Source organism: Rutilus rutilus, assembly GCF_951802725.1.
Source record: "Rutilus rutilus genome assembly, chromosome: 15".
Classification (NCBI taxonomy): Eukaryota; Metazoa; Chordata; class Actinopteri; order Cypriniformes; family Leuciscidae; genus Rutilus; species Rutilus rutilus.
In genome coordinates this window covers 10,145,310-10,169,656 of record NC_140220.1, presented here as the reverse complement: position 1 = coordinate 10,169,656, position 24,347 = coordinate 10,145,310, and the positions used below count along the sequence as shown (strand labels likewise).

General features: G+C 35.3%; 3 protein-coding genes across 4 annotated transcripts in view; 2 read left to right on the top strand and 1 right to left on the bottom strand.

The window, feature by feature from the left end:
• aig1 (androgen-induced 1 (H. sapiens)) overlaps positions 1–4,879 on the top strand; it is a 41,392-nt gene extending 36,513 nt beyond the window's left edge. The window contains exons 5-6 of the mRNA XM_084432790.1: positions 2,078–2,241; positions 4,720–4,879. Coding sequence (XP_084288916.1) covers positions 2,078–2,241; positions 4,720–4,754 — 199 coding nt within the window. The 3' untranslated portion in view covers positions 4,755–4,879. The remainder of the gene's footprint in view (positions 1–2,077; positions 2,242–4,719) is intronic.
• Positions 1–16,315, bottom strand: part of adat2 (adenosine deaminase tRNA specific 2) — a gene marked incomplete at its 5' end in the record, with an annotated part of 25,432 nt that extends 9,117 nt beyond the window's left edge. Inside the window, 6 exons of one of the 2 annotated variants that reach the window (XM_084432786.1) lie at positions 13,544–13,605; positions 13,701–13,773; positions 13,959–14,065; positions 14,688–14,838; positions 15,643–15,747; positions 16,016–16,315. In XM_084432786.1, the coding sequence (XP_084288912.1) occupies positions 13,544–13,605; positions 13,701–13,773; positions 13,959–14,065; positions 14,688–14,838; positions 15,643–15,747; positions 16,016–16,315 (798 nt within the window). Of the gene's footprint in view, positions 1–3,277; positions 3,493–13,543; positions 13,606–13,700; positions 13,774–13,958; positions 14,066–14,687; positions 14,839–15,642; positions 15,748–16,015 lie in introns of those variants that run through there. The other variant, XM_084432787.1, reaches the window with a different exon arrangement.
• On the top strand, positions 16,193–24,347 carry pex3 (peroxisomal biogenesis factor 3). Its single transcript, XM_084432785.1, has 12 exons — positions 16,193–16,497; positions 16,868–16,999; positions 17,081–17,162; positions 17,254–17,297; positions 18,367–18,488; positions 18,586–18,652; positions 18,773–18,827; positions 18,915–19,065; positions 19,639–19,709; positions 21,606–21,728; positions 23,253–23,349; positions 23,450–24,347. Exons 1-12 carry the CDS (start codon positions 16,425–16,427, stop codon positions 23,531–23,533), a joined length of 1,101 nt encoding a protein of 366 aa, XP_084288911.1. The 5' UTR covers positions 16,193–16,424; the 3' UTR covers positions 23,534–24,347.

The window sequence follows — 24,347 nt, the reverse complement described above, 5'->3', positions numbered from 1 at the left end:
ACGTCGGCTTTTGGTATTTACCATAATTACCATAGCACGTGAAGGCACCATAAAACTTGATAAGTGATCAATTCTGTTTTCCTTTTAAAATTGGTAACAATGTTGACTTTTTAACAAAATAACTCTTGGTGTAAGAACTTTTTAGATAAAAATATTTTCTTCGATTTTTGGACACGCATTTTTATAATATTAAAGTTATTTTTAAACAATTTAATGTTGTAGAATTAGGGAAATTACAATTTAGGGCTTTTATAAATAAAATTAAATATTACCAAAAGAAATGTAAAATCAAATATTTTGATTACGCAATGATACATGATGGAAAAAATATACTGACTAATTCGGTCAACAAGAAATCATGATTTTCAGCTTTTTTGTTATGGCATGTAACATCTTGTGATCCATGACAATGAGTTACGAACTATTAAAATAATTTAAAATATAACTATTTAAAAAATGACGACTTTGGACACCAAATGTACCTGCAATTATAGAATCACCCATGTATTGTGAAAAGCACTATACAAATAAATGTGTATTTAATTGTTATTGTTGTTAATATTATTATGAATAATATGTTATTAATATTAATATGATACTGTTTTAATAATAAATGTAAAAATGTATAAACAAGATGAATAATAGATATTAATAGTAGGGCTGGGAAAAAATTAATCGCGATTAATCGCATCCAAAATAAAAGTTTGTGTTTGCATAATATATGTGTGTATACTGTGTATAATTATTTTGTATATATAAATACACACATATGCATGTATATATTTAAGATTATTAAATTATTTATATTTATATATAATATAAATTATGTATAAATTTATATACAGTATATACATGCAAATATTTCTAAAATAAATACATGCATATGTGTGTATTTATATATACAAAATAATTATACACAGTACACACACATATAATATGCAAACACAAACTTTTATTTTGGATGCGATTAATCGCGATAAATTTTTTCCCAGCCCTAATTAATAGTTATTTTATATTTTAATAAATATATTATCATCATCAATAATAATAAATATTAATAATTATGATTCATAAATATATGTTATATGTAATAAATAATAAATAAGATGAATCATACATATTAATAATTATTATATGCACAGTATATAATATAATCATGCTTTTTTGGCTAAAAAATGAACAAGATCGCATGAATCAGGACTTTTACATTTAGACCCAATTAGTCTCAAATTGGCAACAGGGTTGGAAATAATGGTAAATCTCATAGAAAATAAAACACTTAATAAAACAGACCTCCTGAGGTTGACAAAAAAATATTTTAAGAGTTGCGAGCCCTGTTTTGTACACAATTCATGGAAAGATACAACCCCAATTTCAGTGCCCCAGAAACCTTTGGAAAATAAACCGCCTAGGATTTATTTAGGCTTGCATATAACAGATTAATTAGCAATGTTAAGAAAGTGCTTGGAGCTAAACTAAACTAGTCTGACGGCACGTAGGAGGCGTCTGTCAAAATCACCTTCAGTACAAGATTATCAGCACACACCTCTATGTCTTATTTCCCTTCCCTAAATTAAGCTGATTAGGCATTGCTTTTTATTTAGTCAGGGAATAAGACTTGCCTGCAGTTGTTAAATCCATGGGCAGCTTTACATGAGGATTACCTTCCAAATACAGCTTTTATATACTCTATTTCACGAGTCTCAGAAAACAAGGCATTTGAAAAGTAGGTAGATGGGCCTTCTTTCACATTCATCAAATATTAAAGCTAAGGTTATGAGTGCAGGAGTAGATTAAACAGACACAATCCATTACATAAACGGACTGTCAGGCTGTAGATTATAGCCATGTGACTGCATTAAAATTGCTCTAGCAACAAAAAAAGGATTGAAGCAGCACTTCATCGTAACAAAAAGAGCAGTGTCTAGCATTCACAGACATGAATGGTAGACACATTGACAGTGTGGTGACTGCTTCTGCAGCCTTTCAAACGCTGGGTTTAGCAGACAGAAGGACAAACACATTAGACAGATCACGGGTGCAAAGGTAACAGATTTTCTCTGTCTCGCTCTCATAGGATGTGCTGGGTGCACAGCGTGACGGGGGTGTGGGTTTATCCTTTGCTGGAGCACATCGGGCCCATGGCCAGAATTTCCTTCTTCATCTGCCTCACGGCTCTGATCAATGTCTACTACGTCTTGGGAGAAATCCTGAACAACTACATCTGGGATTCCTCAAAGAGTAAGTTAAAGTGATAGTTCACCTAAAAATCATTTGTTCACCGTCATGCCAGTCCAAACCTGTATCTACTGTGGAACACGCACACACAAAAAAAAAACATCATAAAAGTTGTCCTTATGATTGTATTTTTAACTTATAGCTGATAATTATGCAAGTATGAATGCTTGTTTTCACCACAGAAAAAAAAAAGGTACTTTTATCTTACAGTTCTAACTTTTTTTTGCTTATATCTCGCAATTCAAACTTTTTTCTTAGAATTGTGAGATATAAAGTCCGAATTCCGTGATAAAAATTCACAATGTCCTTTTTTTTTTACCGTGGTGGAAACAAGCTTCCATGTTTATCACTCTAAAGTGTCTATAACTTTAAAGTAGTACTGCGCTACGTGGATATATTTACATACTGTGATATAAGCCATATAGCAAAACTGGTCACACTTTAGTTTAGGGTCCAATTCTAACTATTAACTACGACGTTTGCCTCAATAAACTCCTAATTTTAGCTATTGGGTGGATTAAGGGATGTTAAATATGGTCATGCAGAATAAGGCATGTGCTTTATAAGTACTAAAAAAAACAGTCAATATCCTAGTAATATGCATGCTAAAAAGCAACTAGTTAATAGTGAGAATTGGACCCTAAACTAAAGTGTTAACGCATAATCTCTTATGATAGATACTTTATACCGTTCTCACAATATATACTTTCATACCATAGAGGCTCAGCCTTACTGGAGAGGATTTTCCTCACAATAATGTATTGTGTGTTTGCTGAAGACTTCCATTCCAAACCTGTATGACTTTATTTAGCTTTATTTAGGGACACAAAAGGATGGTGTTTACACTGCTCTTTTCCATAGAAAGTGAGCAAGGAAAAAAAAAGCACAATAAAACACCATAGAAAAAGCTATTTGGCTAGTGTGTTTTATATCGATTACAGATGATTTTGTGTTTTCCACCATTGACTGGCTACATGCGTGAGTTGAATGTTTATGATGTCTAGCTACAAATATTCTTGCTCCCCAACCCACGCCGGGATAACGGCTAGAGACATTATACACTTCCCCTCAGGTACATATACATCCCGCTTAGCTTCCTGATGCGCCCACGCACACTCCTCCACCTGTTAACGCTATAGACTGAGAGCAGTGCATCGTGGGTGTAGTGCACAGCAGATGGGAACAGAGCCCGTGAGCAGTCTGAGAGCAGCAGACGGCGAAGGCTTCTCTTCCTCCCACCTGTTTGACACTGACCTGCAAATCACCGAGGCAGCATACACACACACACACATACACACAAACACACACTCTCTCCTATGGAGCTGATCTTTGTCCCTTTGTCCTCAGTACAAGATCTCCCTCTTATGTCCAGAGCAGCAATATCGCAATGTCCAACAGCCCCTCCAGATAAACGAACCACGAACGCTTCCGTCACTAATGCTTTGTGCTGTTGTTCACTCTGACTCACGGTTTGAACAGCTTGTTGAAATGCACAATCGTTTGCCAAGAGATCACAGATCTTGAATATGTCACTGCAGTATGCAACAATTATGCTAAAATATTAAAGACAAATACTAAAGGAACCGTTGAAGAGAATACTAATATTTTGCGATGCATAATATATACAGTTACTGCTTTTTAATTATCAGCATTATGCTGAAGAATGTGACCACATACTGATAATGATTATTACTAATTGAAATTTAATCATTTAATTTGATCATTGAATGGCAAATCTTTATAATAAGGTTTAATGTGTTATATTTAGTTAATGCATAGGTGTCAGACTTCTACAACATTTATTAATCTTGGTTAATTTCTATGTAAATTATACTAATACAGTTTTAACATGTCATGTCGAATAAATTAACATTAGCTAATGTATTATTTACTAACATGATTTAACAATGAACAATGGTATATTTATTTTAAAAGGATACACTACTGTTCAAAAGTTTGGGGTCGGTAAGAAAAAATACTGTTAAACAGTGATACTGTGAAATATTATTACAATTTTAAATAATATTCTATTTTAATATATTTTAAACTGTAACTGTAATTTCCAGTCTTCAGTCACATGATCTTTCAGAAATCATTCTAATATGCTGATTTGGTGCTCAAGAAACATTTATTTTTATTATTAATGTTGAAAACAGTTCTTTTACAGTTCTGATACTTTTTCAAAAGTTCAAAAGAACATTATTTATTTGAAATATACCGTTTTTATTGTCTTTACTGTCACTTTTGATCAATTTAATGCATCATTGCTGAATAAAAGTATTATTTAAAAAAAAATTATTGACCTTAAACTGTAGTGTACCTAATGCATTAACCAATTCTAACAAACTGAACCTTGTTGTGAAGTATTAACAATAAATAAATAAAAAAGAACCATTGGAAACCACATGATTTTAATGGTGGTTACATGCCTAATGATATCTATATAATAAAAATAAAAATATATTTCTTTTCTTTTTCTAGGCACTCTGGAATCAGACAAGACCAAAACTGACTGAAGACCACTGGCTCGTTCTGTTCCAACCAATTTCTTTAATCTCATCCTCATTACTTAATTAAATAAAGCACAGACCTGTATTGGCTTGAACATTAAATTGAATAATTCATGTATTTAATTTATGGTATGAATGTTATCGTATTTCAGAATACCTCAAGCATTGTGTGAGCACTGAATATACACATGCTCTATTCGTGCGTTCAAAGCCAGTGTTACAAACAACCACATTACATATATAACTCATGTCAGGTATTATTTATTTACCAAGGGATGATTTATGAGGGATTGTGTCATTATATGCCCCAGGAAAACAAATAAGCAACACCTTTATATACACTAGCATATGGCAAACGACAATGAGCACAAGATAATTTGATTCCATGGGCTGTTTGTGGTCCTTCTGAAGCCATAGAAGTTTTGAGATTAAGCTGAGCAGATATTGCCGCATGAAATCCAAACATTGTCAGAAGAGAAACTTGCTGGTTGGAAAGGCCTTTCCATATTTAATAACATCTTATAATAAGGCCTCATTTGTTAACAGTATAGGTTAGATACGTATAGTAAGCAATATACAGTGAGGAAAATAAGTATTTGAACACCCTGCTATTTTGCAAGTTCTCCCACTTAGAAATCATGGAGAGGTCTGAAATTGTCATCGTAGGTGCATGTCCACTGTGAGAGACATAATCTAAAATAAAAAATCCAGAAATCACAATGTATGATTTTTAAACTATTTATTTGTATGATACAGCTGCAAATAAGTATTTGAACACCTGAGAAAATCAATGTTAATATTTGGTACAGTAGTCTTTGTTTGCTATTACAGAGGTCAAACGTTTCCTGTAGTTTTTCACCAGGTTTGCACACACTGCAGGAGGGATTTTGGCCCACTCCTCCACACAGATCTTCTCTAGATCAGTCAGGTTTCTGGGCTGTCGCTGAGAAACACGGAGTTTGAGCTCCCTCCAAAGATTCTCTATTGGGTTTAGGTCTGGAGACTGGCTAGGCCACGCCAGAACCTTGATATGCTTCTTACAGAGCCACTCCTTGGTTATCCTGGCTGTGTGCTTCGGGTCATTGTCATGTTGGAAGACCCAGCCTCGACCCATCTTCAATGCTCTAACTGAGGGAAGGAGGTTGTTCCCCAAAATCTCGCAATACATGGCCCCGGTCATCCTCTCCTTAATACAGTGCAGTCGCCCTGTCCCATGTGCAGTCGCCCTGTCCCATGTGCAGAAAAACACCCCCAAAGCATGATGCTACCACCCCCATGCTTCACAGTAGGGATGGTGTTCTTGGGATGGTACTCATCATTCTTCTTCCTCCAAACACGTTTAGTGGAATTATGACCAAAAAGTTCTATTTTGGTCACATCTGACCACATGACTTTCTCCCATGACTCCTCTGGATCATCCAAATGGTCATTGGCAAACTTAAGACGGGCCTTGACATGTGCTGGTTTAAGCAGGGGAACCTTCCGTGCCATGCATGATTTCAAACCATGACGTCTTAGTGTATTACCAACAGTAACCTTGGAAACGGTGGTCCCAGCTCTTTTCAGGTCATTGACCAGCTCCTCCCGTGTAGTTCTGGGCTGATTTCTCACCTTTCTTAGGATCATTGAGACCCCACGAGGTGAGATCTTGCATGGAGCCCCAGTCCGAGGGAGATTGACAGTCATGTTTAGCTTCTTCCATTTTCTAATGATTGCTCCAACAGTGGACCTTTTTTCACCAAGCTGCTTGGCAATTTCCCCGTAGCCCTTTCCAGCCTTGTGGAGGTGTACAATTTTGTCTCTAGTGTCTTTGGACAGCTCTTTGGTCTTGGCCATGTTAGTAGTTGGATTCTTACTGATTGTATGGGGTGGACAGGTGTCTTTATGCAGCTAACGACCTCAAACAGGTGCATCTAATTTAGGATAATAAATGGAGTGGAGGTGGACATTTTAAAGGCAGACTAACAGGTCTTTGAGGGTCAGAATTCTAGCTGATAGACAGGTGTTCAAATACTAATTTGCAGCTGTATCATACAAATAAATAGTTAAAAAATCATATATTGTGATTTCTGGATTTTTTATTTTAGATTATGTCTCTCACAGTGGACATGCACCTACGATGACAATTTCAGACCCCTCCATGATTTCCAAGTGGGAGAACTTGCAAAATAGCAGGGTGTTCAAATACTTATTTTCCTCACTGTATATGATATATATATATATATATATATATATAAAACATTTATTAAGTCACCATGAATTCTTGTTTTTTTTACGCAATATTGCAGTATTTATTAAAAATTATTTATTTGTGCACATCATTATTTTTGAAAATTCATTTTAAAATAGCTTCCTCTCCCTCATGCAGTGGCATCACTTCTCTAATGACGTGTTTTATGGCGCGAGAACCTGTCACTCACATGAGATCCCAACAGCAAACCACAACCATCCAATCAATTTCCAATGGACAAAATCAAGTCCCGCCCCACATTTTTCCCCTTTCACTCAGATATTTTACCTTTTAACTTTTACCTTTTTTAACTTTTTGTGATATCAACTTCAAATTTGGAACACAATTTTGCCTTTGATTTTATTATTTTTAGTCCAAATTATTTCGTAAAATATACATTTTGTATGAAATAAAAATGTTTAGATAAGTACATTTGCTTTACAGTAAACGTAAATATAACTTTTTTGCACTTTCATTTTCAGGGTTTCTGCAGATTTTATGAAGGTAAATTTAAGACTTATTTAAGACCTTTTTAAGACCAAGTAATACAAATTTAAGAAATAAATTGAAGGGAACACAATATATCAATTTTTTTTTTTTTTTAAGGAGAAACACTTTAGAATTTGAAAATACAATGTCCAATAGATATGTTACTTTTTAATTCATTTTACAAAAAAGAAAGAAAGCATGAATCATTTTGCTTAAAACCACTACAATATGAAAATAACTTTTACTGTACCTTCTGAACAAACTGCAAAAAAAGTGATGTTTCCTCAGTATTTCTCGTTTTTTTCCAGTACAAATATCTAAAGATTCTTAAATCAAGATACATTTACTTCAGCTGTAAAATGACAAAATGTGAAGTCTTGTTTTCTGTGAAATTGTTTATGTAATAAAGTTTATGACTAAAACCAGAACAAATATCTGCCAATGGGCTCAGAAAAATCTGCTTAATTTAGAAGTTTTGACAGATATTTGTTCGTTTTAAGACTTAAACATGTTTATATATTTGTATTGGAAAACAGGACAAAAATACAAATTTTTTGCAATGTATGCAACATTTAATGCCACGACTTTATGAATTTAAGACTTTCTGCTCTGATTTAAGACCATTTGAAGGCCTTAATTTGTGTAAGGGCAAATTAAGACTTTTTAAGACTCGCAGAAACCCTGATTTTTTTATGTCTTCTTTAATTACAACCTTCTCAGATCTATGCTCAAAAAGGGGGATGACAGGTAACGCAGAACCTGATTTCACCAAGTGCAACATGTTTCTGGATGAACATCTTTGTTGATCCTGGAACAACATTCCAATCAACCAATCAGCTTTGAGGGACAAGTTTACAGTTTATGTCAGGTTTGGGCTTACAACCAGGGTTAGGTGCTTCTAAATCAGTGTTATTCGCTTATCATTTCCCTCTGATTTTAGGGATATGGGTGGTTATGAATTACATTTTCAGACAGGAATGTTGTTCCAGTATCGACAAAATACATTGACCCGGGAACGTGTCTAACTTGGCAAAATCGAGACGTGCGACAGGTAACAGGTTAATAAAATACAATTGTTCATTTTCGTTCATGTTAACAAATGGAACCTTATTGTAAAGTGTTTCTTCCCAATTAAATGACTTTTTTTTATCTTAAAGGGGCGATATTCTTTATGCCTTTTTTGGTTTACTTCACTAATGTGTTTTATTTTCTTCTTTTATTAATAAAAAACCTTTGAAAAATCACATTTTCTCACTGTAATTTTTATGTTCTTCCGAAGCTGTGGATGCAGAAGAATGGTGAAATGAAACCTACAGTCTTCACTCAGCTATTTTCTTTCTCCCCTTACACACAGACGCACCACAATTCTGTGGGAAAAGTAGAGCCAACCGTTCAATTACAGAGGGAAAAATTGTTGTACTTATGATTTAATGTTTGTCCTATATTTTCTCTGGCCTTTTCGCCCTGGACTTTTAAGACACAGATGTTGCCCAAACATAACAATTCCTTTGTGCAGAGCTGGACATTCTTTTAATGAGAAACACACACATTTCAGGCCTGAGGAAAAAGTTTGCTCGACAAGGAATAGCAATCACCTTTTGATGGAAAAGTCCAAATAACCAGGCCCTGCAGAACCCCGTCCCCTTAAAGTCCAAAATGTGTGTCCCGAACAGCCAAGAAAAAGAATTTGGTGCAACAGAACAGTGAAATGCCATGGGATAAAAGCGGATTTGTGAGGAGCAAAGGAAAGCGATAACGAGAAACCTTGTATTATCACATCTAAATTTTCAGACAGAACTGTCAAAATACTCTCCTGTTTCACGTTCACACCCTATCGTGCATAATTTTCATTCTCGGAGGAATCGTCAAAAAATAGATGCAACGACTGGCAATTAAACTTCATTATGATCCATCATAAATATTACACTTAAAATTCAGATAGGTCTGCCTGACAACATGTCGTGTTGACAATTTAGTCTGGGCGATGTGTGTTTGGCAGCGTGTGGAGAGAGTGAAAGTGTGTGCGTGCGTGCTTAAATTCTGTCAAGACACTTCATAGTCTCCTCATTAACACTGCCTCTCCTGCACGTAGAAGTACCAAACTGAACGGTTCCCTAATGTGCATTAACAACCTTTTAAAAAAAAAAAAATGTAAATGAGGTGAGTACAGCTGAATTTGTGCAGTGCAAATGGTGTGCAGGATCCATTTGAAGGACAGCTCAATGATAAATCAACTGGCCTGGACTTCACAAATCTATAAATTACTACACCTTTTAACACTGTGGATCACATTGTCTAAGCTTCATTTGCTTTCTTAATTCCTGGTCTTGTGAACCACTCAGTGGTACATGTGGTGACACTTTTTAATGTAGTTTAATTTGTTATTGGTCAAAGCATTAAGGATCATAAACTTACAATGAACAATTTGAACAGAATTAACATATGTTATTATTTGTTGTTAAAGGAATATTTCTGTCATCATTTACTCATCCTCGTGTCGCTCCAAACCTATATGACTGACTTCTGTGAAATACAAAAGATGATTTTTTTTCTTTTTTATGAAAGAAGGGGTCCAAAACAACAACGAACCGGACTGTCAAAAAATTATAAAAAGTAAATGTTAACAGAATTTCCATTTTTGAGGTGACCTATCCTTTTAATTGAATGAAATGTTAAAAACGTTTTAGCATACACTACAATTTGTGGTTTGGGGTCAGCATTTTTATTTTTTGAAATAAATTATTTTATTCAGTAAAGACATTAAAATAATAAAAAATTACCATAAAGACATTTATATTGTTAAAAAGAATATGTTAATAATACCTAGAGTCCTAAAAAAAAATATCATTATTTCCACAAAAATAGAAAGCAGCACAACTGTTTTCAACATTGATGGTATAATAAATGTTTCTTGAGCAGCAAATCAGCGTACAAGACTGATTTCTGAAGAATCATGTGATCCTGAAGACTAATGATTGAGAAAATTCAGCTTTGCTATTATAGGAAAAAATATATAATAATAATTAATAATATAATATCTAATTTTGATCAAATAAATTAAGCCTAAGTGAGCATTTAAAAAAAATCGCACTTCGGAGGTGTATATAGAAATGTGAAAAATACAGGTTATTTAAGGTTAACTATAAAGTGTTACAAAATGTTGGTGCGCCTGCCACAGTAATGCAATTGGATAATGTAAACCAACAGCTTTTTATTCGGATGTGTAACACTAACTTTTCACAATTCAATTCATCCCATGTTCTTTTTATCAATGAATATCTTGTTTCTCTCATAAATAAGTCGATAGAAAAGAAAAAAATGTGTTGCGAATGGCCATACATGTTGACTCTAAGAAAAAAGCGATCTGGAAAGAAAGGCTCAAATTTTCATGTAACCTAAATAATAATGAAATTACCCCTCAATATTTAAAGATAATCCTTGATTACTTGTAGAATAAAACGCCTTGTGTCTTTACCATCTCACTAAGACCACTTTGGGATTATACAAAACTACAATTTCACCTCAATTTTCAAAATCATAACATTGGAAAATATTACAGTCTAAAAAATGCTGGGTTGTTTTAACCCAATGTTGGGTCAAATATGGACTAACCCAACGTTGGGTTAAAAATGCAATTTAAAAATGGACAAACTCAGCCGTTGGGTTACATTTTTAATGTAACCAATGCAATTTGTCCATTTTTAAACTGCATTTTTTAACCCAACGTTGGGTTAGTCCATATTTGACCCAACATTGGGTTAAAACAACCCAGCATTTTTTAGAGTGTATGATGAAATATACCAGCAGTGTTTGGTAAAGTTACTTTTAAAAGTAATGCATTACAACATTGTGTTACTCCCTCAAAAAAGTAACTAATTGAGTTACTTTTTATGGAAAGTAACAAGTTACATTACTTTTTCTCACCCTGGGTTGGGTTTGCTTGCTTGTTAAAAAAAAAAAAAAAGTTCGCTTTACTCTATGAATGAAGCATTATGAAATACCGTCTATGGATAAAGAGTTAGAGACAAAATATTGTTCTCATTCCATGTGAACAGGGGCTGCGTAGGTGGGTGCAGCTTGTTTTACGATGTTCTTTATTCGCACTGACTCATGGCGTAACGCTGCCAGGGCATAACACCTGTCAAATGCTTACCAGGTGTGGGACCAGTGCTCTCTTGTTTTGAATCGGTTACTAAGATCATACTACTTACACAATGAATCTAAATGATTATTTTTATTTATTAATGACAGCCTCTGTCATTTCAACATCAAGATAGTACATTCATATTAAAAAGCCAGCTGTGAGCTCAATGTCTGATCATTCATCACTAAACAATTAAACCCATGGGTTCTCTACTTACAATGACATTAACAGAGCAGTAACTGAAATGTTTCAAATTCATTTGATATGGCCGGCAGAACCCATAACCATGTAAGACGACAGGGCCTGAAAAATGACAGACTGGAAGATCTCAGACACCTCATATCTACTTCCAAAACCGCTTGATTTCTCTTTCATACGTACCCACAGAAACCCACTTCCAGCCACTAATGACACATTACATGGCAATTTAATAATGTGGGGTTTAGAAACCATTATAATACCGCTCATGAGAGATACGCTATACTTTAATAGCCAGAAACGCAACATAACATGAATAATTTCACAGTGAGCAGATCAGGGTTATTATTAACTAAAACTATTAAAAACTTTTTTTGTTAACTATGGAATTAACCTCATCCTTCCCTCGGGTCATTTTGCTCGAAAAAGTTTTTTAAAAATTGAGTGTTCATCAGAATGGTCCAAGACCTTAGGAATTTTGTCGCACTTGAATTTAAGTTGAAAGAATGTGAAGAATGTGCTTAAATTATATTATTTATTGATAAAAATCTAGTAATTTAAAGGTAAATAAATAGAAAAATAGAGAAAAATATTATAAAAAATTAAATGATATAAGCTTTCTGGGCAAAAAAAAAGAAAAAAAAAGTATAATTTTAGGGCATCGGGTCATTTTGACCCACGAAAATATAATTTGAAAACAACTTTAGAAATTTTGCCTTGGCAAATGGCAACTAACTGAAATACGTTTAAGTTGACGCACTAAAGTTACTATCTTGAAATGAACAAAAACTTAAAAAAAAATTATACAAATGACAAAAGCACATAACAAAATTACAAAAAATCTAACTAAAGTGAAAATGAAAGCATGAAATATAAAAAAAGGTTAACTGAAATTATTAATAAAAAATATAACAGTATAGAAATAATACTAAAACAACACTAGTGAGGACGCAACAAAGGTTCAGTGTTTTTGAAAGTTAGTGTGTGAGAGATATTACAAAAAAATTATAAATTACAGGCAAACCAAAGGAAGATCTTCGAATATTTAACCCGAAATGAATGATTTAGTCATTATTTACTCACCCTAATGTCATACCAAACCATCTTCCATCTTCCAGGGAACACAAAAGGACAACACAAAGCTATGCTTTATGATACTTTATGAACTTCATTCACTTTAAATATATTGAAAAAAACTAGGTTGGTATTCTTAAAAAAAAATCTTCATGAAATTCACCTTTTTTGCTCTATGGAAGGGTGAGAAAGTAATGATAGAAATTCATTTTTAACTATCCCTTTAAAGTTTCTGGCAATGAAGTAAGTGGAAACTCCACCTGGGTCTGCCCTGCATCTGCTAGTGAGCCCAAGACTGAGATCATTGAGAGTTCAGAACCAGTGTTCTGGGTTATATAAGGACACATAGAGAGCAAGAGCTGGAGAAGAACCTGCGCTATAATGCAGAACAGGCCTAGTCTTGTGCTTCTACATGCTGTGAAGAGACTCACAGCGTCCAGCCACAGAGAAGAAGAGGCCTGGAGGTTTACGAGCGATGTGGTCTGGCTAATGAGGCAATGTGGTTCCTCAGATAGAAGTAGATTAAATCAATGATCTCAAAAAGATGGCAAAATCATTGAGATACAAGGTCATGTAATCGTCTGAATGTTCAAATATGTTCCATTTCAGCTCAAAGGAGCAATTGTTTCTCTCTCCTCAATCTTGTGGTCCTTGATTTACCTGAATGACTACAGCGCCACCTGGTGGACTAACCAAATCCTTCCTCACTTTAGGTTTGGGAGCTGACAAACGGGAGAAAAAACATCACGTTTCAGTAACATGTCGATGAAAACATCAATGGAGATTAACATGCATACATTAAAAAGACTTCCCTTACCATTTGGGTTTTCTTGTTTATAAAATGTCTTGAGCATTTCAACCGCCTCTTCCGCTCTATAGCCTGCGATGCACTGTAATAAGCAAATAAGCATGTGCTACAGCAAAAATATGCAATGTGGTCTGGACTAAAATCGAGGGAATGTGGAAGTTTCTACAAGAAAAATATTCAGAATTTAAGGAACTGGCTTTCTTTTGAATTGGAGCAGGAGCTGGAATTTAAATTTAACTGGATAGGAATTGGAGGGAATACTTTTACCTTAAATGTAGTTCCAGTGTGTGGTAAATGATCTGATGAGATGTCCAGGACGGAGCCACAGCCTCCAAACCGCTCATTTTTGCACCCATATACAACAAGAGGTATGTCTGTCTAAATGTTAAGGTATCCATTAAGCGATGACATGACTACTAGACAATAAAATCCTGTGGCAAACACAATAACACATTCAAAATCTACTTTTGATAGTAATTGTTTTATAAAAGGAAGGCCTGTGACTAACACAAAGATCTACACTACAGTTCAAAAGTTTGGTAGGATTTAAAAAATAGCTTTATGCCGCAAGGATGTATTAAATTGATTGAAAGTGACAGTAAAGACATTTCTAACGTTACACACGATTTCTATTTCAAATAAATGTGGTGCTTTTGAACTTAAAAGAATCAGAGAGAGATCACAAAAATAATAAGCAGCACAAATGTTTTCAACATTAACAATAATAATACATTTTCAACATTAATAAAATAAGAGCACCAAATCAAACCATCCTAGAAGTAAATTACATTTTAAAATATATTCACATAGAAAACAGTTATTTTAAATTGTAATAATAGTCAAAATATTACTGTTTTACAGTATTTCTGATCAAATAAATGCAGCTTTGGTGAGCATAAGAGAGCCTTCATTACAAAAACATTAAAAAAAACCTTAGTAGTGTATGTGTAAATGTCAATCCAATAATAGTGAACCACATTTTGGCTTCAAGGATACAAAGCAGGCGCAGAGCAGCTGCACACATGATACATGGCTCCACTGTCACATACAGTACAGTCTGTTCACACACTTCCTTCGGGTCCTTCTCTCTGAAACGGCACCAATCCAGCACTTGATCCAGTGCCACCATTTCTGCATGCCGAGTAGCCTTGAGGAAAGCAGGCACAGACATCAGGGTGTTTCGTCTAGTCCAAAGTTTCTCCTTGCTTTACTAGGAATCAAAACCTAAACTATAATAAATGGGTCAATGGCAAATAAGGACATTTAAGATGACAAAAAGAAGAAATTCTTTTAAAAATCTAGTTCATAATGTTCTTAGAAACTTATATTATGCAACCACTAAAGTGAAACATAATCAAATATGTTCCTTACACCTTGAGTGGATACATCTTAATCATGAATCATTTACAAGAAAATAAGACTTTTATTTTTTACAATCTTTGAACTGTTACACCACCTAAACATTTAGACTTTAAGCCTCACAAAAACTATCAAAACTGAATTTAGATTCAGAAATGGAAACCATGTCCATCATAGGAGAGGTGTATTCACATCACGGTCTGTATGAACCGCATTGTTTACGTATTTCTGAATAACTTAAAGGTATAATGGAGGATTTTTTACTTCTGGGTGGATCACCTATACTATTGGTCCTCCTAATTGTCAATCATTCTGGTGAATCAATCAAACTTATTCAAAAAGTGGAGAGGGCGGGTCTTATCTAAAATTCGGAAAGATCCTCCACTATACCTTTAACAGATAAAAAAATATATGATTGTCCTGTAATTGATAAATTATCATTTGCCGATACATACTGGAGCATAGGGATAGTCAGCTAGATTAAGGATTGTTGTTAGCTTAGACATAATTTCAATTACCGTAATAAATTGAACAATAATAAATTATGATTCTTTAAATGATCAATTATTAGTTGCATTGTGAAGTCACTTACATTTTTTGTTTCATTCACCTCATTTCTTCCTTTTCCAATAATCTCATTGTTATAAACCATCAGACAGCCAACTGGAACCTCACCATTCTCAAGGGCTTCAATTGCCTTTAAAAGTAATTCATATGTTATATTAATATGTCATATGTTAATATTTTTTTTCTCAAAACAACCCAAAGTACAATTCACCATTACCATACACATTTATGGCAATGAAAATATCACAGCAACTACAGTTAATACACACACACTTTTCCGACAAAGGCAGTCTCACAGTAAAAGTAATAATACAGTGCTGCAGTTACTATGGTATTGGAGGGGAAATGACACTTATTATGGTAAATAATTGGTAAGAGAAAACATAGAGAGTCTTTACCATGTCAAACGCCTTTGACATCCATGTCTGTATCTCACTATCTGATGGCTGCAGAAATTCACTCTTCTCGGGATAAAAACTGTCTGTTTGCATATCTATCAGTATCCTCAACAAAAAGTATAACCGTATAAATAAAAAAAAAGCAGCACAAATCTGGGAGAAAGTGGCGTTTTGTTTACACGCGCACGTGTTTACGGGGGACCGTAATACTTGACGGACCTTCCAGGGCGGTGGATCGAGCGCATAATCGATCAATCGACTCGATCTGTTATCTGTAGTTCGCCTGCTTGCTGCTAACATGAGAAGTTATTGCCATGTAGCATTGTGCTAGCTAGTAAGTTACGTCCAAACACGCACTTGCATCTAGTTTTTCGAGTGTGGTTTTTGTGGTGTCAAGTCTGTTTTTAAAATGTTGAGTTCTACATGGAATTTCATCAAACGCCATAAGAGGAAATTCATCTTCACTGGGGTTTTTGTTGGAGGTACGTGGCCAACTAGACCACCTGCATGCTTATAGTAGTTAAGAGATTGTTAGCTAGTGACTGTGCGTTAAATATTACTTGTTTTTAATAGATGAATAAAAATACTTGTAGCTATAATATCTTGTATATAGTTTAGCATGTTATTACAGTGTTGCCAAGCATTAGTTCTTATTTCCACATTCAATTCATTAATCTCAGCTCACCTGTCACCTAGATTTTCTATTGGCACAGTCATAGCAAAGTCGATATGGACTTTACCCTGGTATTTTTTAGCCTTAAGAACGATTTTATATTACTGAATAGATCTTACATATTGCATATCACTTTCTTGTGTATTATATTGTAATGTAACCTCATACTTCATGCACAGGTGTCTATCTACTTGGTAAATATGCACAAAGAAAAATTCAGCAGATGCAGGAGCGAGAGGCAGCCGAATACATCGCTCAAGCTCGGAGACAGTTTCATTTCGAAAGCAACCAGAGGACCTGTAACATGACAGGTAAAATAAGACAATTACATGATCAGTTCATGAAAGTAATGTTTCTTCAGCCTGATGTATGTAATTGTGTCTTATCTGTAGTGTTATCAATGCTCCCCACTCTCCGAGAGGCAATCATACATCACCTGAACTCAGAGAGCCTCACTGCTTTGCTGAAGACCAAGTGAGTCATGCTTCATGCAAATTATAGATGATTAGTACATTATAATATAAAAGAATATAACTGACATAAGTCATCATGTCTTCCCACACAGGCCAGCCAATAAACTTGAAATCTGGGAGGATCTAAAGATTATTAGTGAGTTCAAAAAGTTTCTTTACTGTAATAGTATTCCAGATGTATTCAATATGAACTCAAAATTGACCCTATTTATTTTGTTTATGCACATTTTTAATCTTATTGTGAACTATCGATATGTGTACCTTATTCCTAAGAAAAAATGTCTTTGTAATTTATTATTTATTATTGATATAACTATATATATATATATTTTTTTTGTTTAAATATATAGAACAGTAATGGCAATTCAATGTAGCTTTTTCTTAAGAAAAAAAACACAACAGTTGATCAAAAGTGTCAGTAAAGACATTTACATTATTACAAAAAAAATCAATTTTAAATAAATGGTTTGAATTTTCTGTTCATCAAAGAATCCTGAAGAAAAAAAAAATAGGTTTCCACAAAAATATTCAGCAGCACAACTGTTTTCAACATTGATAATAATAATAATTGTTTCTTGACCACCAACCGTGGTTCATGCCCTCAAAGAAATCGTAATTCCAACTTGTAAACTGGGAATTTTCTAAGAGCTTCGACTTGAACCACGTGACCGATGTACCACCTGACCGCTGCAGATTCATATTGCCGTTGATGGTGCTGTCATATAAAAACGCATAATTCCAAGACTGGAATAATGGCTGCTGAAAATTCAGCTTTGCCATCACAGGAATAAATTACATTTTAGAATATATTAAAATATCAAACAGTTATTTTAAAGTGTAAGAATATTTCACAATATTTTTTTTACTGTATTTTCGATCAAACAAATTTTTTTTTAAATCTTATACCGACCCCAACATTTTGAATGGTAGTGTAATTAATTAATTAATTAATTTTTAATTTTGGTAAAATGTAATAAACAAATGTTCTTTTCCATTGATGTCATGAGGATTACTGGAAAATGTTGAGCAATGACCAAATAATTATGGCATTGTTTTGGCTGAATTCTGATTTGGAACACCCATTTTTCACAATCAGATAAATTCCCAGTCCCACCCTACAATTTATTGTTGAATGTCCTGTTTGAAAATACATCACATTATGGAAGTAAAATGAGTTATGAACAGAAATGATCTCCGCCCTCCAGGTTTTACCCGCAGCATTGTGGCGGTTTACAGCACTTGCATGCTGGTGGTGTTACTCAGAGTTCAGCTCAACATAATTGGTGGCTACCTGTACCTGGACAACTCTGTGACAAAGAATGGAACGGTATGTCAGGGCTTGGTGTTTTAAAGGCAAAGCAAAGTCATTTTATTATGTTATCACATGTCATTTTTACCACATTTCTCTTACACTGCCACTTTAGACCCCTTTCGCCCCTCCTGATGTTCAACAACAATATCTGTCAAGTATCCAACACCTTCTTGGAGAAGGTGAGGACAATGTCAGATCTGTATAAGAGCGTCTAATCTGTATTATAGTTTAATCCTCTGTTCGTACAGGCCATATGCTCTATTGTTTATACCGATGTTCCTTTTTTTCGGTCTTTTCAGGGCTCATTGAACTGATAACTGTGGTGAAGAAAGCTGTCCAGGAAGTTTTTGGACTGTACGCTGAGTGTTTGATTGGATGATGAATGAATCTAGTCATCTCATACTTGTTATCCTCAGCTAACTGCTGTTCATGTCTCCTCAGGGTGTCTCTGAAGCAGAGTTTGTCCCTACAAGAGTTGGAGCAACAGTTAACTCAGATCAGACAGTTAGTGGAGGAGGGCTGTGCTTCCTCTAAACACAAAAGTCTTTCCTGGTACATGATGCCTGATGAAGAGAACACGCTAGCCTCACAGGTACATATATATATAATATATAATTTATTTGTGAGTGATTAGTCATTTATTATTATTATTTATATAATTCATTAGTATTAGAGCTGCATGATTAGTCGTTAAAAGATCACAATCTCGACACGCAATTTTATTCCTAAAAGACAACGATTCGGCTCTGTCTATTAAAGCTTTGACAAGTACGATCAGATCGGAACAATCAAATCTGTGTTGGTGTTGCTGCTGACCCAGAGAGAGCAGTTGTCATGTGTAGGTATGAAACGGCTTCACAAACAGTCTTTTCAACCACACAGTATCATTACTTCTGTGTTACAGTGATTCATATTATCACAAAAGTACTGGGGTAAAAGTTTACAGTTCGAATGTACACACTGAAGCAATAAAAAAAAAAAAAATCACTTGATGCTTCAAATAAATATTGTCAATTACATAATTAAGCCAGTAGGTGGCGACAAGTGACTGTTAAAAAAGTAATTTAAATATTTAATAAATAAATATGTAATATGTATCAGTTATTCCTTTTTGTCTGTTTATATATATATATATATATATATATATTTATTTATTTTTTCCCAGGCCTGTGGTCTCACAGAAAATGATGTCACAACAATAAAGCTGCTGAATGAAACCAGAGATATGCTTGAAAGGTGAGGGAAATCAAGGCACCGATATAAACCTATATAGTTAAAAATTGAAAATAAAAAGGTTAGGACTTTCAAAAGTTTAAAGTAATTAATCTCATGATTTATTTTTGTATTGAACGCCTTAACACACTCAGTTCATTTTATACAGTATTATATGAGTTATAAGAAACACAGTTCTGAATTCAAAGAAAAAAAATGAAGCTGACGAGATTAAATTGGTTGAAATCAATAGGTTAAAGGTGCATTGTGTAATATTTAGGAGAATCTGTTGACAGAAATGCAATATCATATACATAACTATGTTTTCAGTGGTGTATAAAAACATTTTTATTACCTTAGAATAAGCCATTTCTATCTATATACACTGCGGGTCACAATATTTTTTTTCCCAGGATGGTAGGGGAAGACTCATGAATATTCATTAGGGAAGTCATCCATGATTGGTCTGATGACCTACCCCTAACCCCACCCCTAAACCTACCCGCCACTGGGGGTCTGATGACCTACCCCTAACCCCGCCCCTAAACCTACCCGTCACTGGGGTTAAGACCAATCAGGGATGACTTCCCTAATGAATATTCATGAGTCTTCCCCTACCATCCTGGGAAAAAAAATATCGCCTGCGGGTCCCCTTACATTGAAATGCGCCGACATGTTTCTACAGTGGCCCTAAAGGGACAAACGCATTTCGTCACTATGTTGTTCTTCGTGAAAAGAAGCTAGCTAAAGTCAGCGAATAAAACACTGACACAATGATGAACAAGTAACAATAATATTCGCAATAACATCATTTTACTGAATAATTCAGTAAACCTAATTTCTTAATTTATCTTTGTAAAGAAACCTCATTGCTTTACTAGCTACTCTCTGCTGTCTCATACGACGACATCTTTTCTTGTTTCCTGTTGGCCACCGTAAATTCTGTAGGTTGCAATTCACAACCTCACCACTAGATGCCGCTAAAAATGACACAGTGCACCTTTAAAGGGATACTCCACTTTTTTCGGAAATATGCTCATTTTACAACTCCCCCAGAGTTAAACAGTTGAGTTTTACCGTTTTAGAATCCATTCAGCCGAACTCCGGGTCTGACGGTACCACTTTTAGCATAGCTTAGCATAGATCATTGATTCAGACGAGTCCAGTAGCATTTCTTTCAAAATGACCAAAGAGTTTCAATATTTTTCCTATTTAAAACTTGACTCTTCTGTAGTTAAACCGTGTACTAAGATCGACGGAAAATGAAAAGTTGCGATTTTCTAAGCCTATATGGCTAGGAACTACTCTCATTCCGGCGTAATAATCAAGGAACTGTGCGGCCGTACCATGGGTGCAGCAGGCGTAGTGATATGACGCAGCGCCTAAAAATAGTCCCCAGCTCGGTAACTTCTTCCAACGTGACCGGGACTAAGTTTGTCTAACCTATTAGACCTATTTTCAGGCGCTGCGTCATATCATTACGCCTGCTGCACTCATGGTACAGCCGCACAGTTCCTTGATTATTACGCCGGAATGAGAGTATAGTTCCTAGCCATATCAGCCTAGAAAATCGCAACTTTTCATTTTCCGTCGATCTTAGTACACGGTTTAACTACAGAAGAGTCAAGTTTTAAATAGGAAAAATATTGAAACTCTTTGGTCATTTTGAAAGAAATGCTACTGGACTCGTCTGAATCAATTATCTATGCTAAGCTATGCTAAAAGTGGTACCGTCAGACCCGGAGTTCGGCTGAATGGATTCTAAAATGGTAAAACTCATCTGTTTAACTCTGGGGGAGTTGTAAAATGAGCATATTTCCGAAAAAAGTGGAGTATCCCTTTAACAGATCACTTCAGCATAGGCACATTATTGAGCTCTGTAGCTGTGTACTAATTACTTCTAAACTTTTTTTTTTTCAGTCCAGACTTCAATACTGTACTCCGTACCTGCTTGAGCAGAGGCTTTATCCGATTCTTAGACAACATGGCAGAGTTTTTCCGACCCCCGCAGGGAGACTCCACCCCCTCCAGTACAACTGATCGGTCAGTGTACATGCATTTATTTTTATTCAAGAAGGTATATACAGTTACCCCAAAAAGTGTTAAATTAGTTTCAAAATCCGTTTATATAATAACCAATAACAAACCTATGGAAGCTCGGTTGTGCCGTGGAAAAATAAATAAATTAAAGGTAATTGCGACTATCTTGCAATACTGACGTTTTTCAAATTTGTCAGATAAGTTGTAAGAAGTATTTTTTACTCTGTGGCTTAAAGGTACACTAATGATTGCGTTTTTATCACTCAACAGGTGAGTAAGGTATTTTATTGAACAGATAAATAGCCATGTGTAGCTTTCTAATGGCGCTTTTCCACTGCATGGTTCGGCTCGGAACGGTTCGGCTCGCTTCGCTTTTCTACTGCGTGGTACGACTCTACTCAGTACGGCACGGTTCGGCTCGCTTTAGCTCGGTTGCTTTTCCACTGCAGTTAGTACCGCTTCAAAGTGGGTGGGACTGATCGTTATAGTTGCCGTCTCTACTACCATGACATCATCATATTAAATGCGAATTTTTCATTCCGTGTTTCCCCATCCACTCCTCGGCAACCAACGAGAGGAACGTCTGCACCTCGTCCACTGACCACGATTCAGCCATTTCTTTTTTTTGGAAGTTTATACTCTTCTTTTTTTTTTTTTTTTTTTTTAAGCAAATATTTTTAAAACAGGTGCTACAGCGTTGGCTGTTGTCTACTGGCTATTTAAATCTAGCGGGTTTAAGTGTCTCGTGTCGTAAATACAATGACGCTGGTAGAGAGGATTCTGTCTGACCAATCAGTGATCTGCAGTGTTTTCACGTCACATTTTAGTATCGGTACGGTACGCTTGGAACCTCAACAGAGGTGGTACCATTTAAAGTGAGCCGAAGCGAGCCGTACCGTACCGTACCATGCAGTGGAAATGCGCCATAAGTGAGCCGTACCGTACCGAACCGAGCCGTACCATACCATGCAGTGGAAAAGCACCAAAGCGTGCCGTACCGAACCGAGCCGTACCGTACCATGCAGTGGAAAAGCGCCATTATCATTGTATAAAACATTCTCTATTGTCAAAGGTCATTTCATTATGACCTGCTGTGCTGGAATTTATTTTCAAGGAAGTATTGTGTCTATTAATGGGAATAGCTACAGTAACATCTTCAGCTAGTCATCTTGAGATCCTTTCCATCTAAACTGGTTATATCTCTTAAGCCTAGTAGTGCATGTTTTATGAGCAGTAGGATAACCATATTCCAGGTCTGGAATAAAATAAATAAAACCAGAAAGTTTAGTAAAAGTCATGGAAAATGTATTGGTAAATATGTGTATGAACCCTGTATATCAGAAAAACACTCTTAAAGTAAAAAGTATACAGTCTTAAAATGGGTTTTAGCACATTTTAATGTCAGAATATCAGATGTACCAGGGTTTTTTTTTCTTTCAGATTTGATCACTTTCTTCTCAAGGTCAGTATATTACTATTAAGTTGAAAAAAAGATAATCAGTCCTGCTTTTCATGCCTGTCTTCCAGACTATCGCACGTAAGCCTACCGCTAGCCAAAATCATTCCCATCATCAACGGACAGATACATTCAATATGCAGTGAAATACCAAGTCACTTTGTCCAGGTGAGAACCTTCATATGCATTGGCACATTTTGACTTCCATATGGCACACAAGCTGCCCCCCCACACACACCAATGTATATTGTTTTCTTTCACGTTTTAGGATCTCCTGTTGATAGACCAGGTGAAAGAGTTTGCCGCCAACGTGTACGAAACGTTCAGCACCCCTCAGGAACTTCAGAAGTGAGCACGAGGCTGAGAAAAAAAATGTGAACTTGTGAAAGTCGAACACCTTACAAAACCCACTTTTAAGAAACTCTCATGCTGTGCAGCACAGAACTGTTCTCCGCGCACACACACTAAAATCGACCCGGGGAAAGGAACTCGAGGCTGTTCTGAGAGACGAGGGTGTAACGGAGTTCAGATAGCTTCTCATGACCTGCTAGCTGTCCTGTCTGTATGTTGTGACCCCCTTAACCTTGTTCCCAGGCATGCCAAGGTTTTTACAGGCTATAATAAACTGTAGTACATTTATTTATTTTTTTAATCCCTGTAGCATAGCATTCTCATTATATAACTCATTAATAACTAATATCACAACATGGCACAACAAAATCATATTGGAACGCAGTATCTGCAGTATGGACTTCAGAGTGTAAATTGTAGACATTTTGTTTAATATATCTCTGAATCTGATGTTGTAGATGCTGGACCAATACCCAATCATGCCCACCTTTGCAACAGTATCAATGCATTTGCACTGTTACTGGTTAACAAATGCATATTTTGGGAGTATTTTGACTTGTATTGACTTTAATATTCAAATGGTTCTACTAATTGATATAGGAATTGTTGGACTGTTTGGCAAATTCTTACAGGTTGTAGTATGCTATTCTGTTTTGTAAAATGACCCATGAATGTTAATAAATAATGTGAGTAATAATACTGGAACTATTCATTGAAATGACACACAATATTTTCCGCATGTTTGCTTGGCTTTTAATAATTGAAATTGTACCAACATGCTGCCATATTACAGTCAAATAAATGTTGTTTTTGTA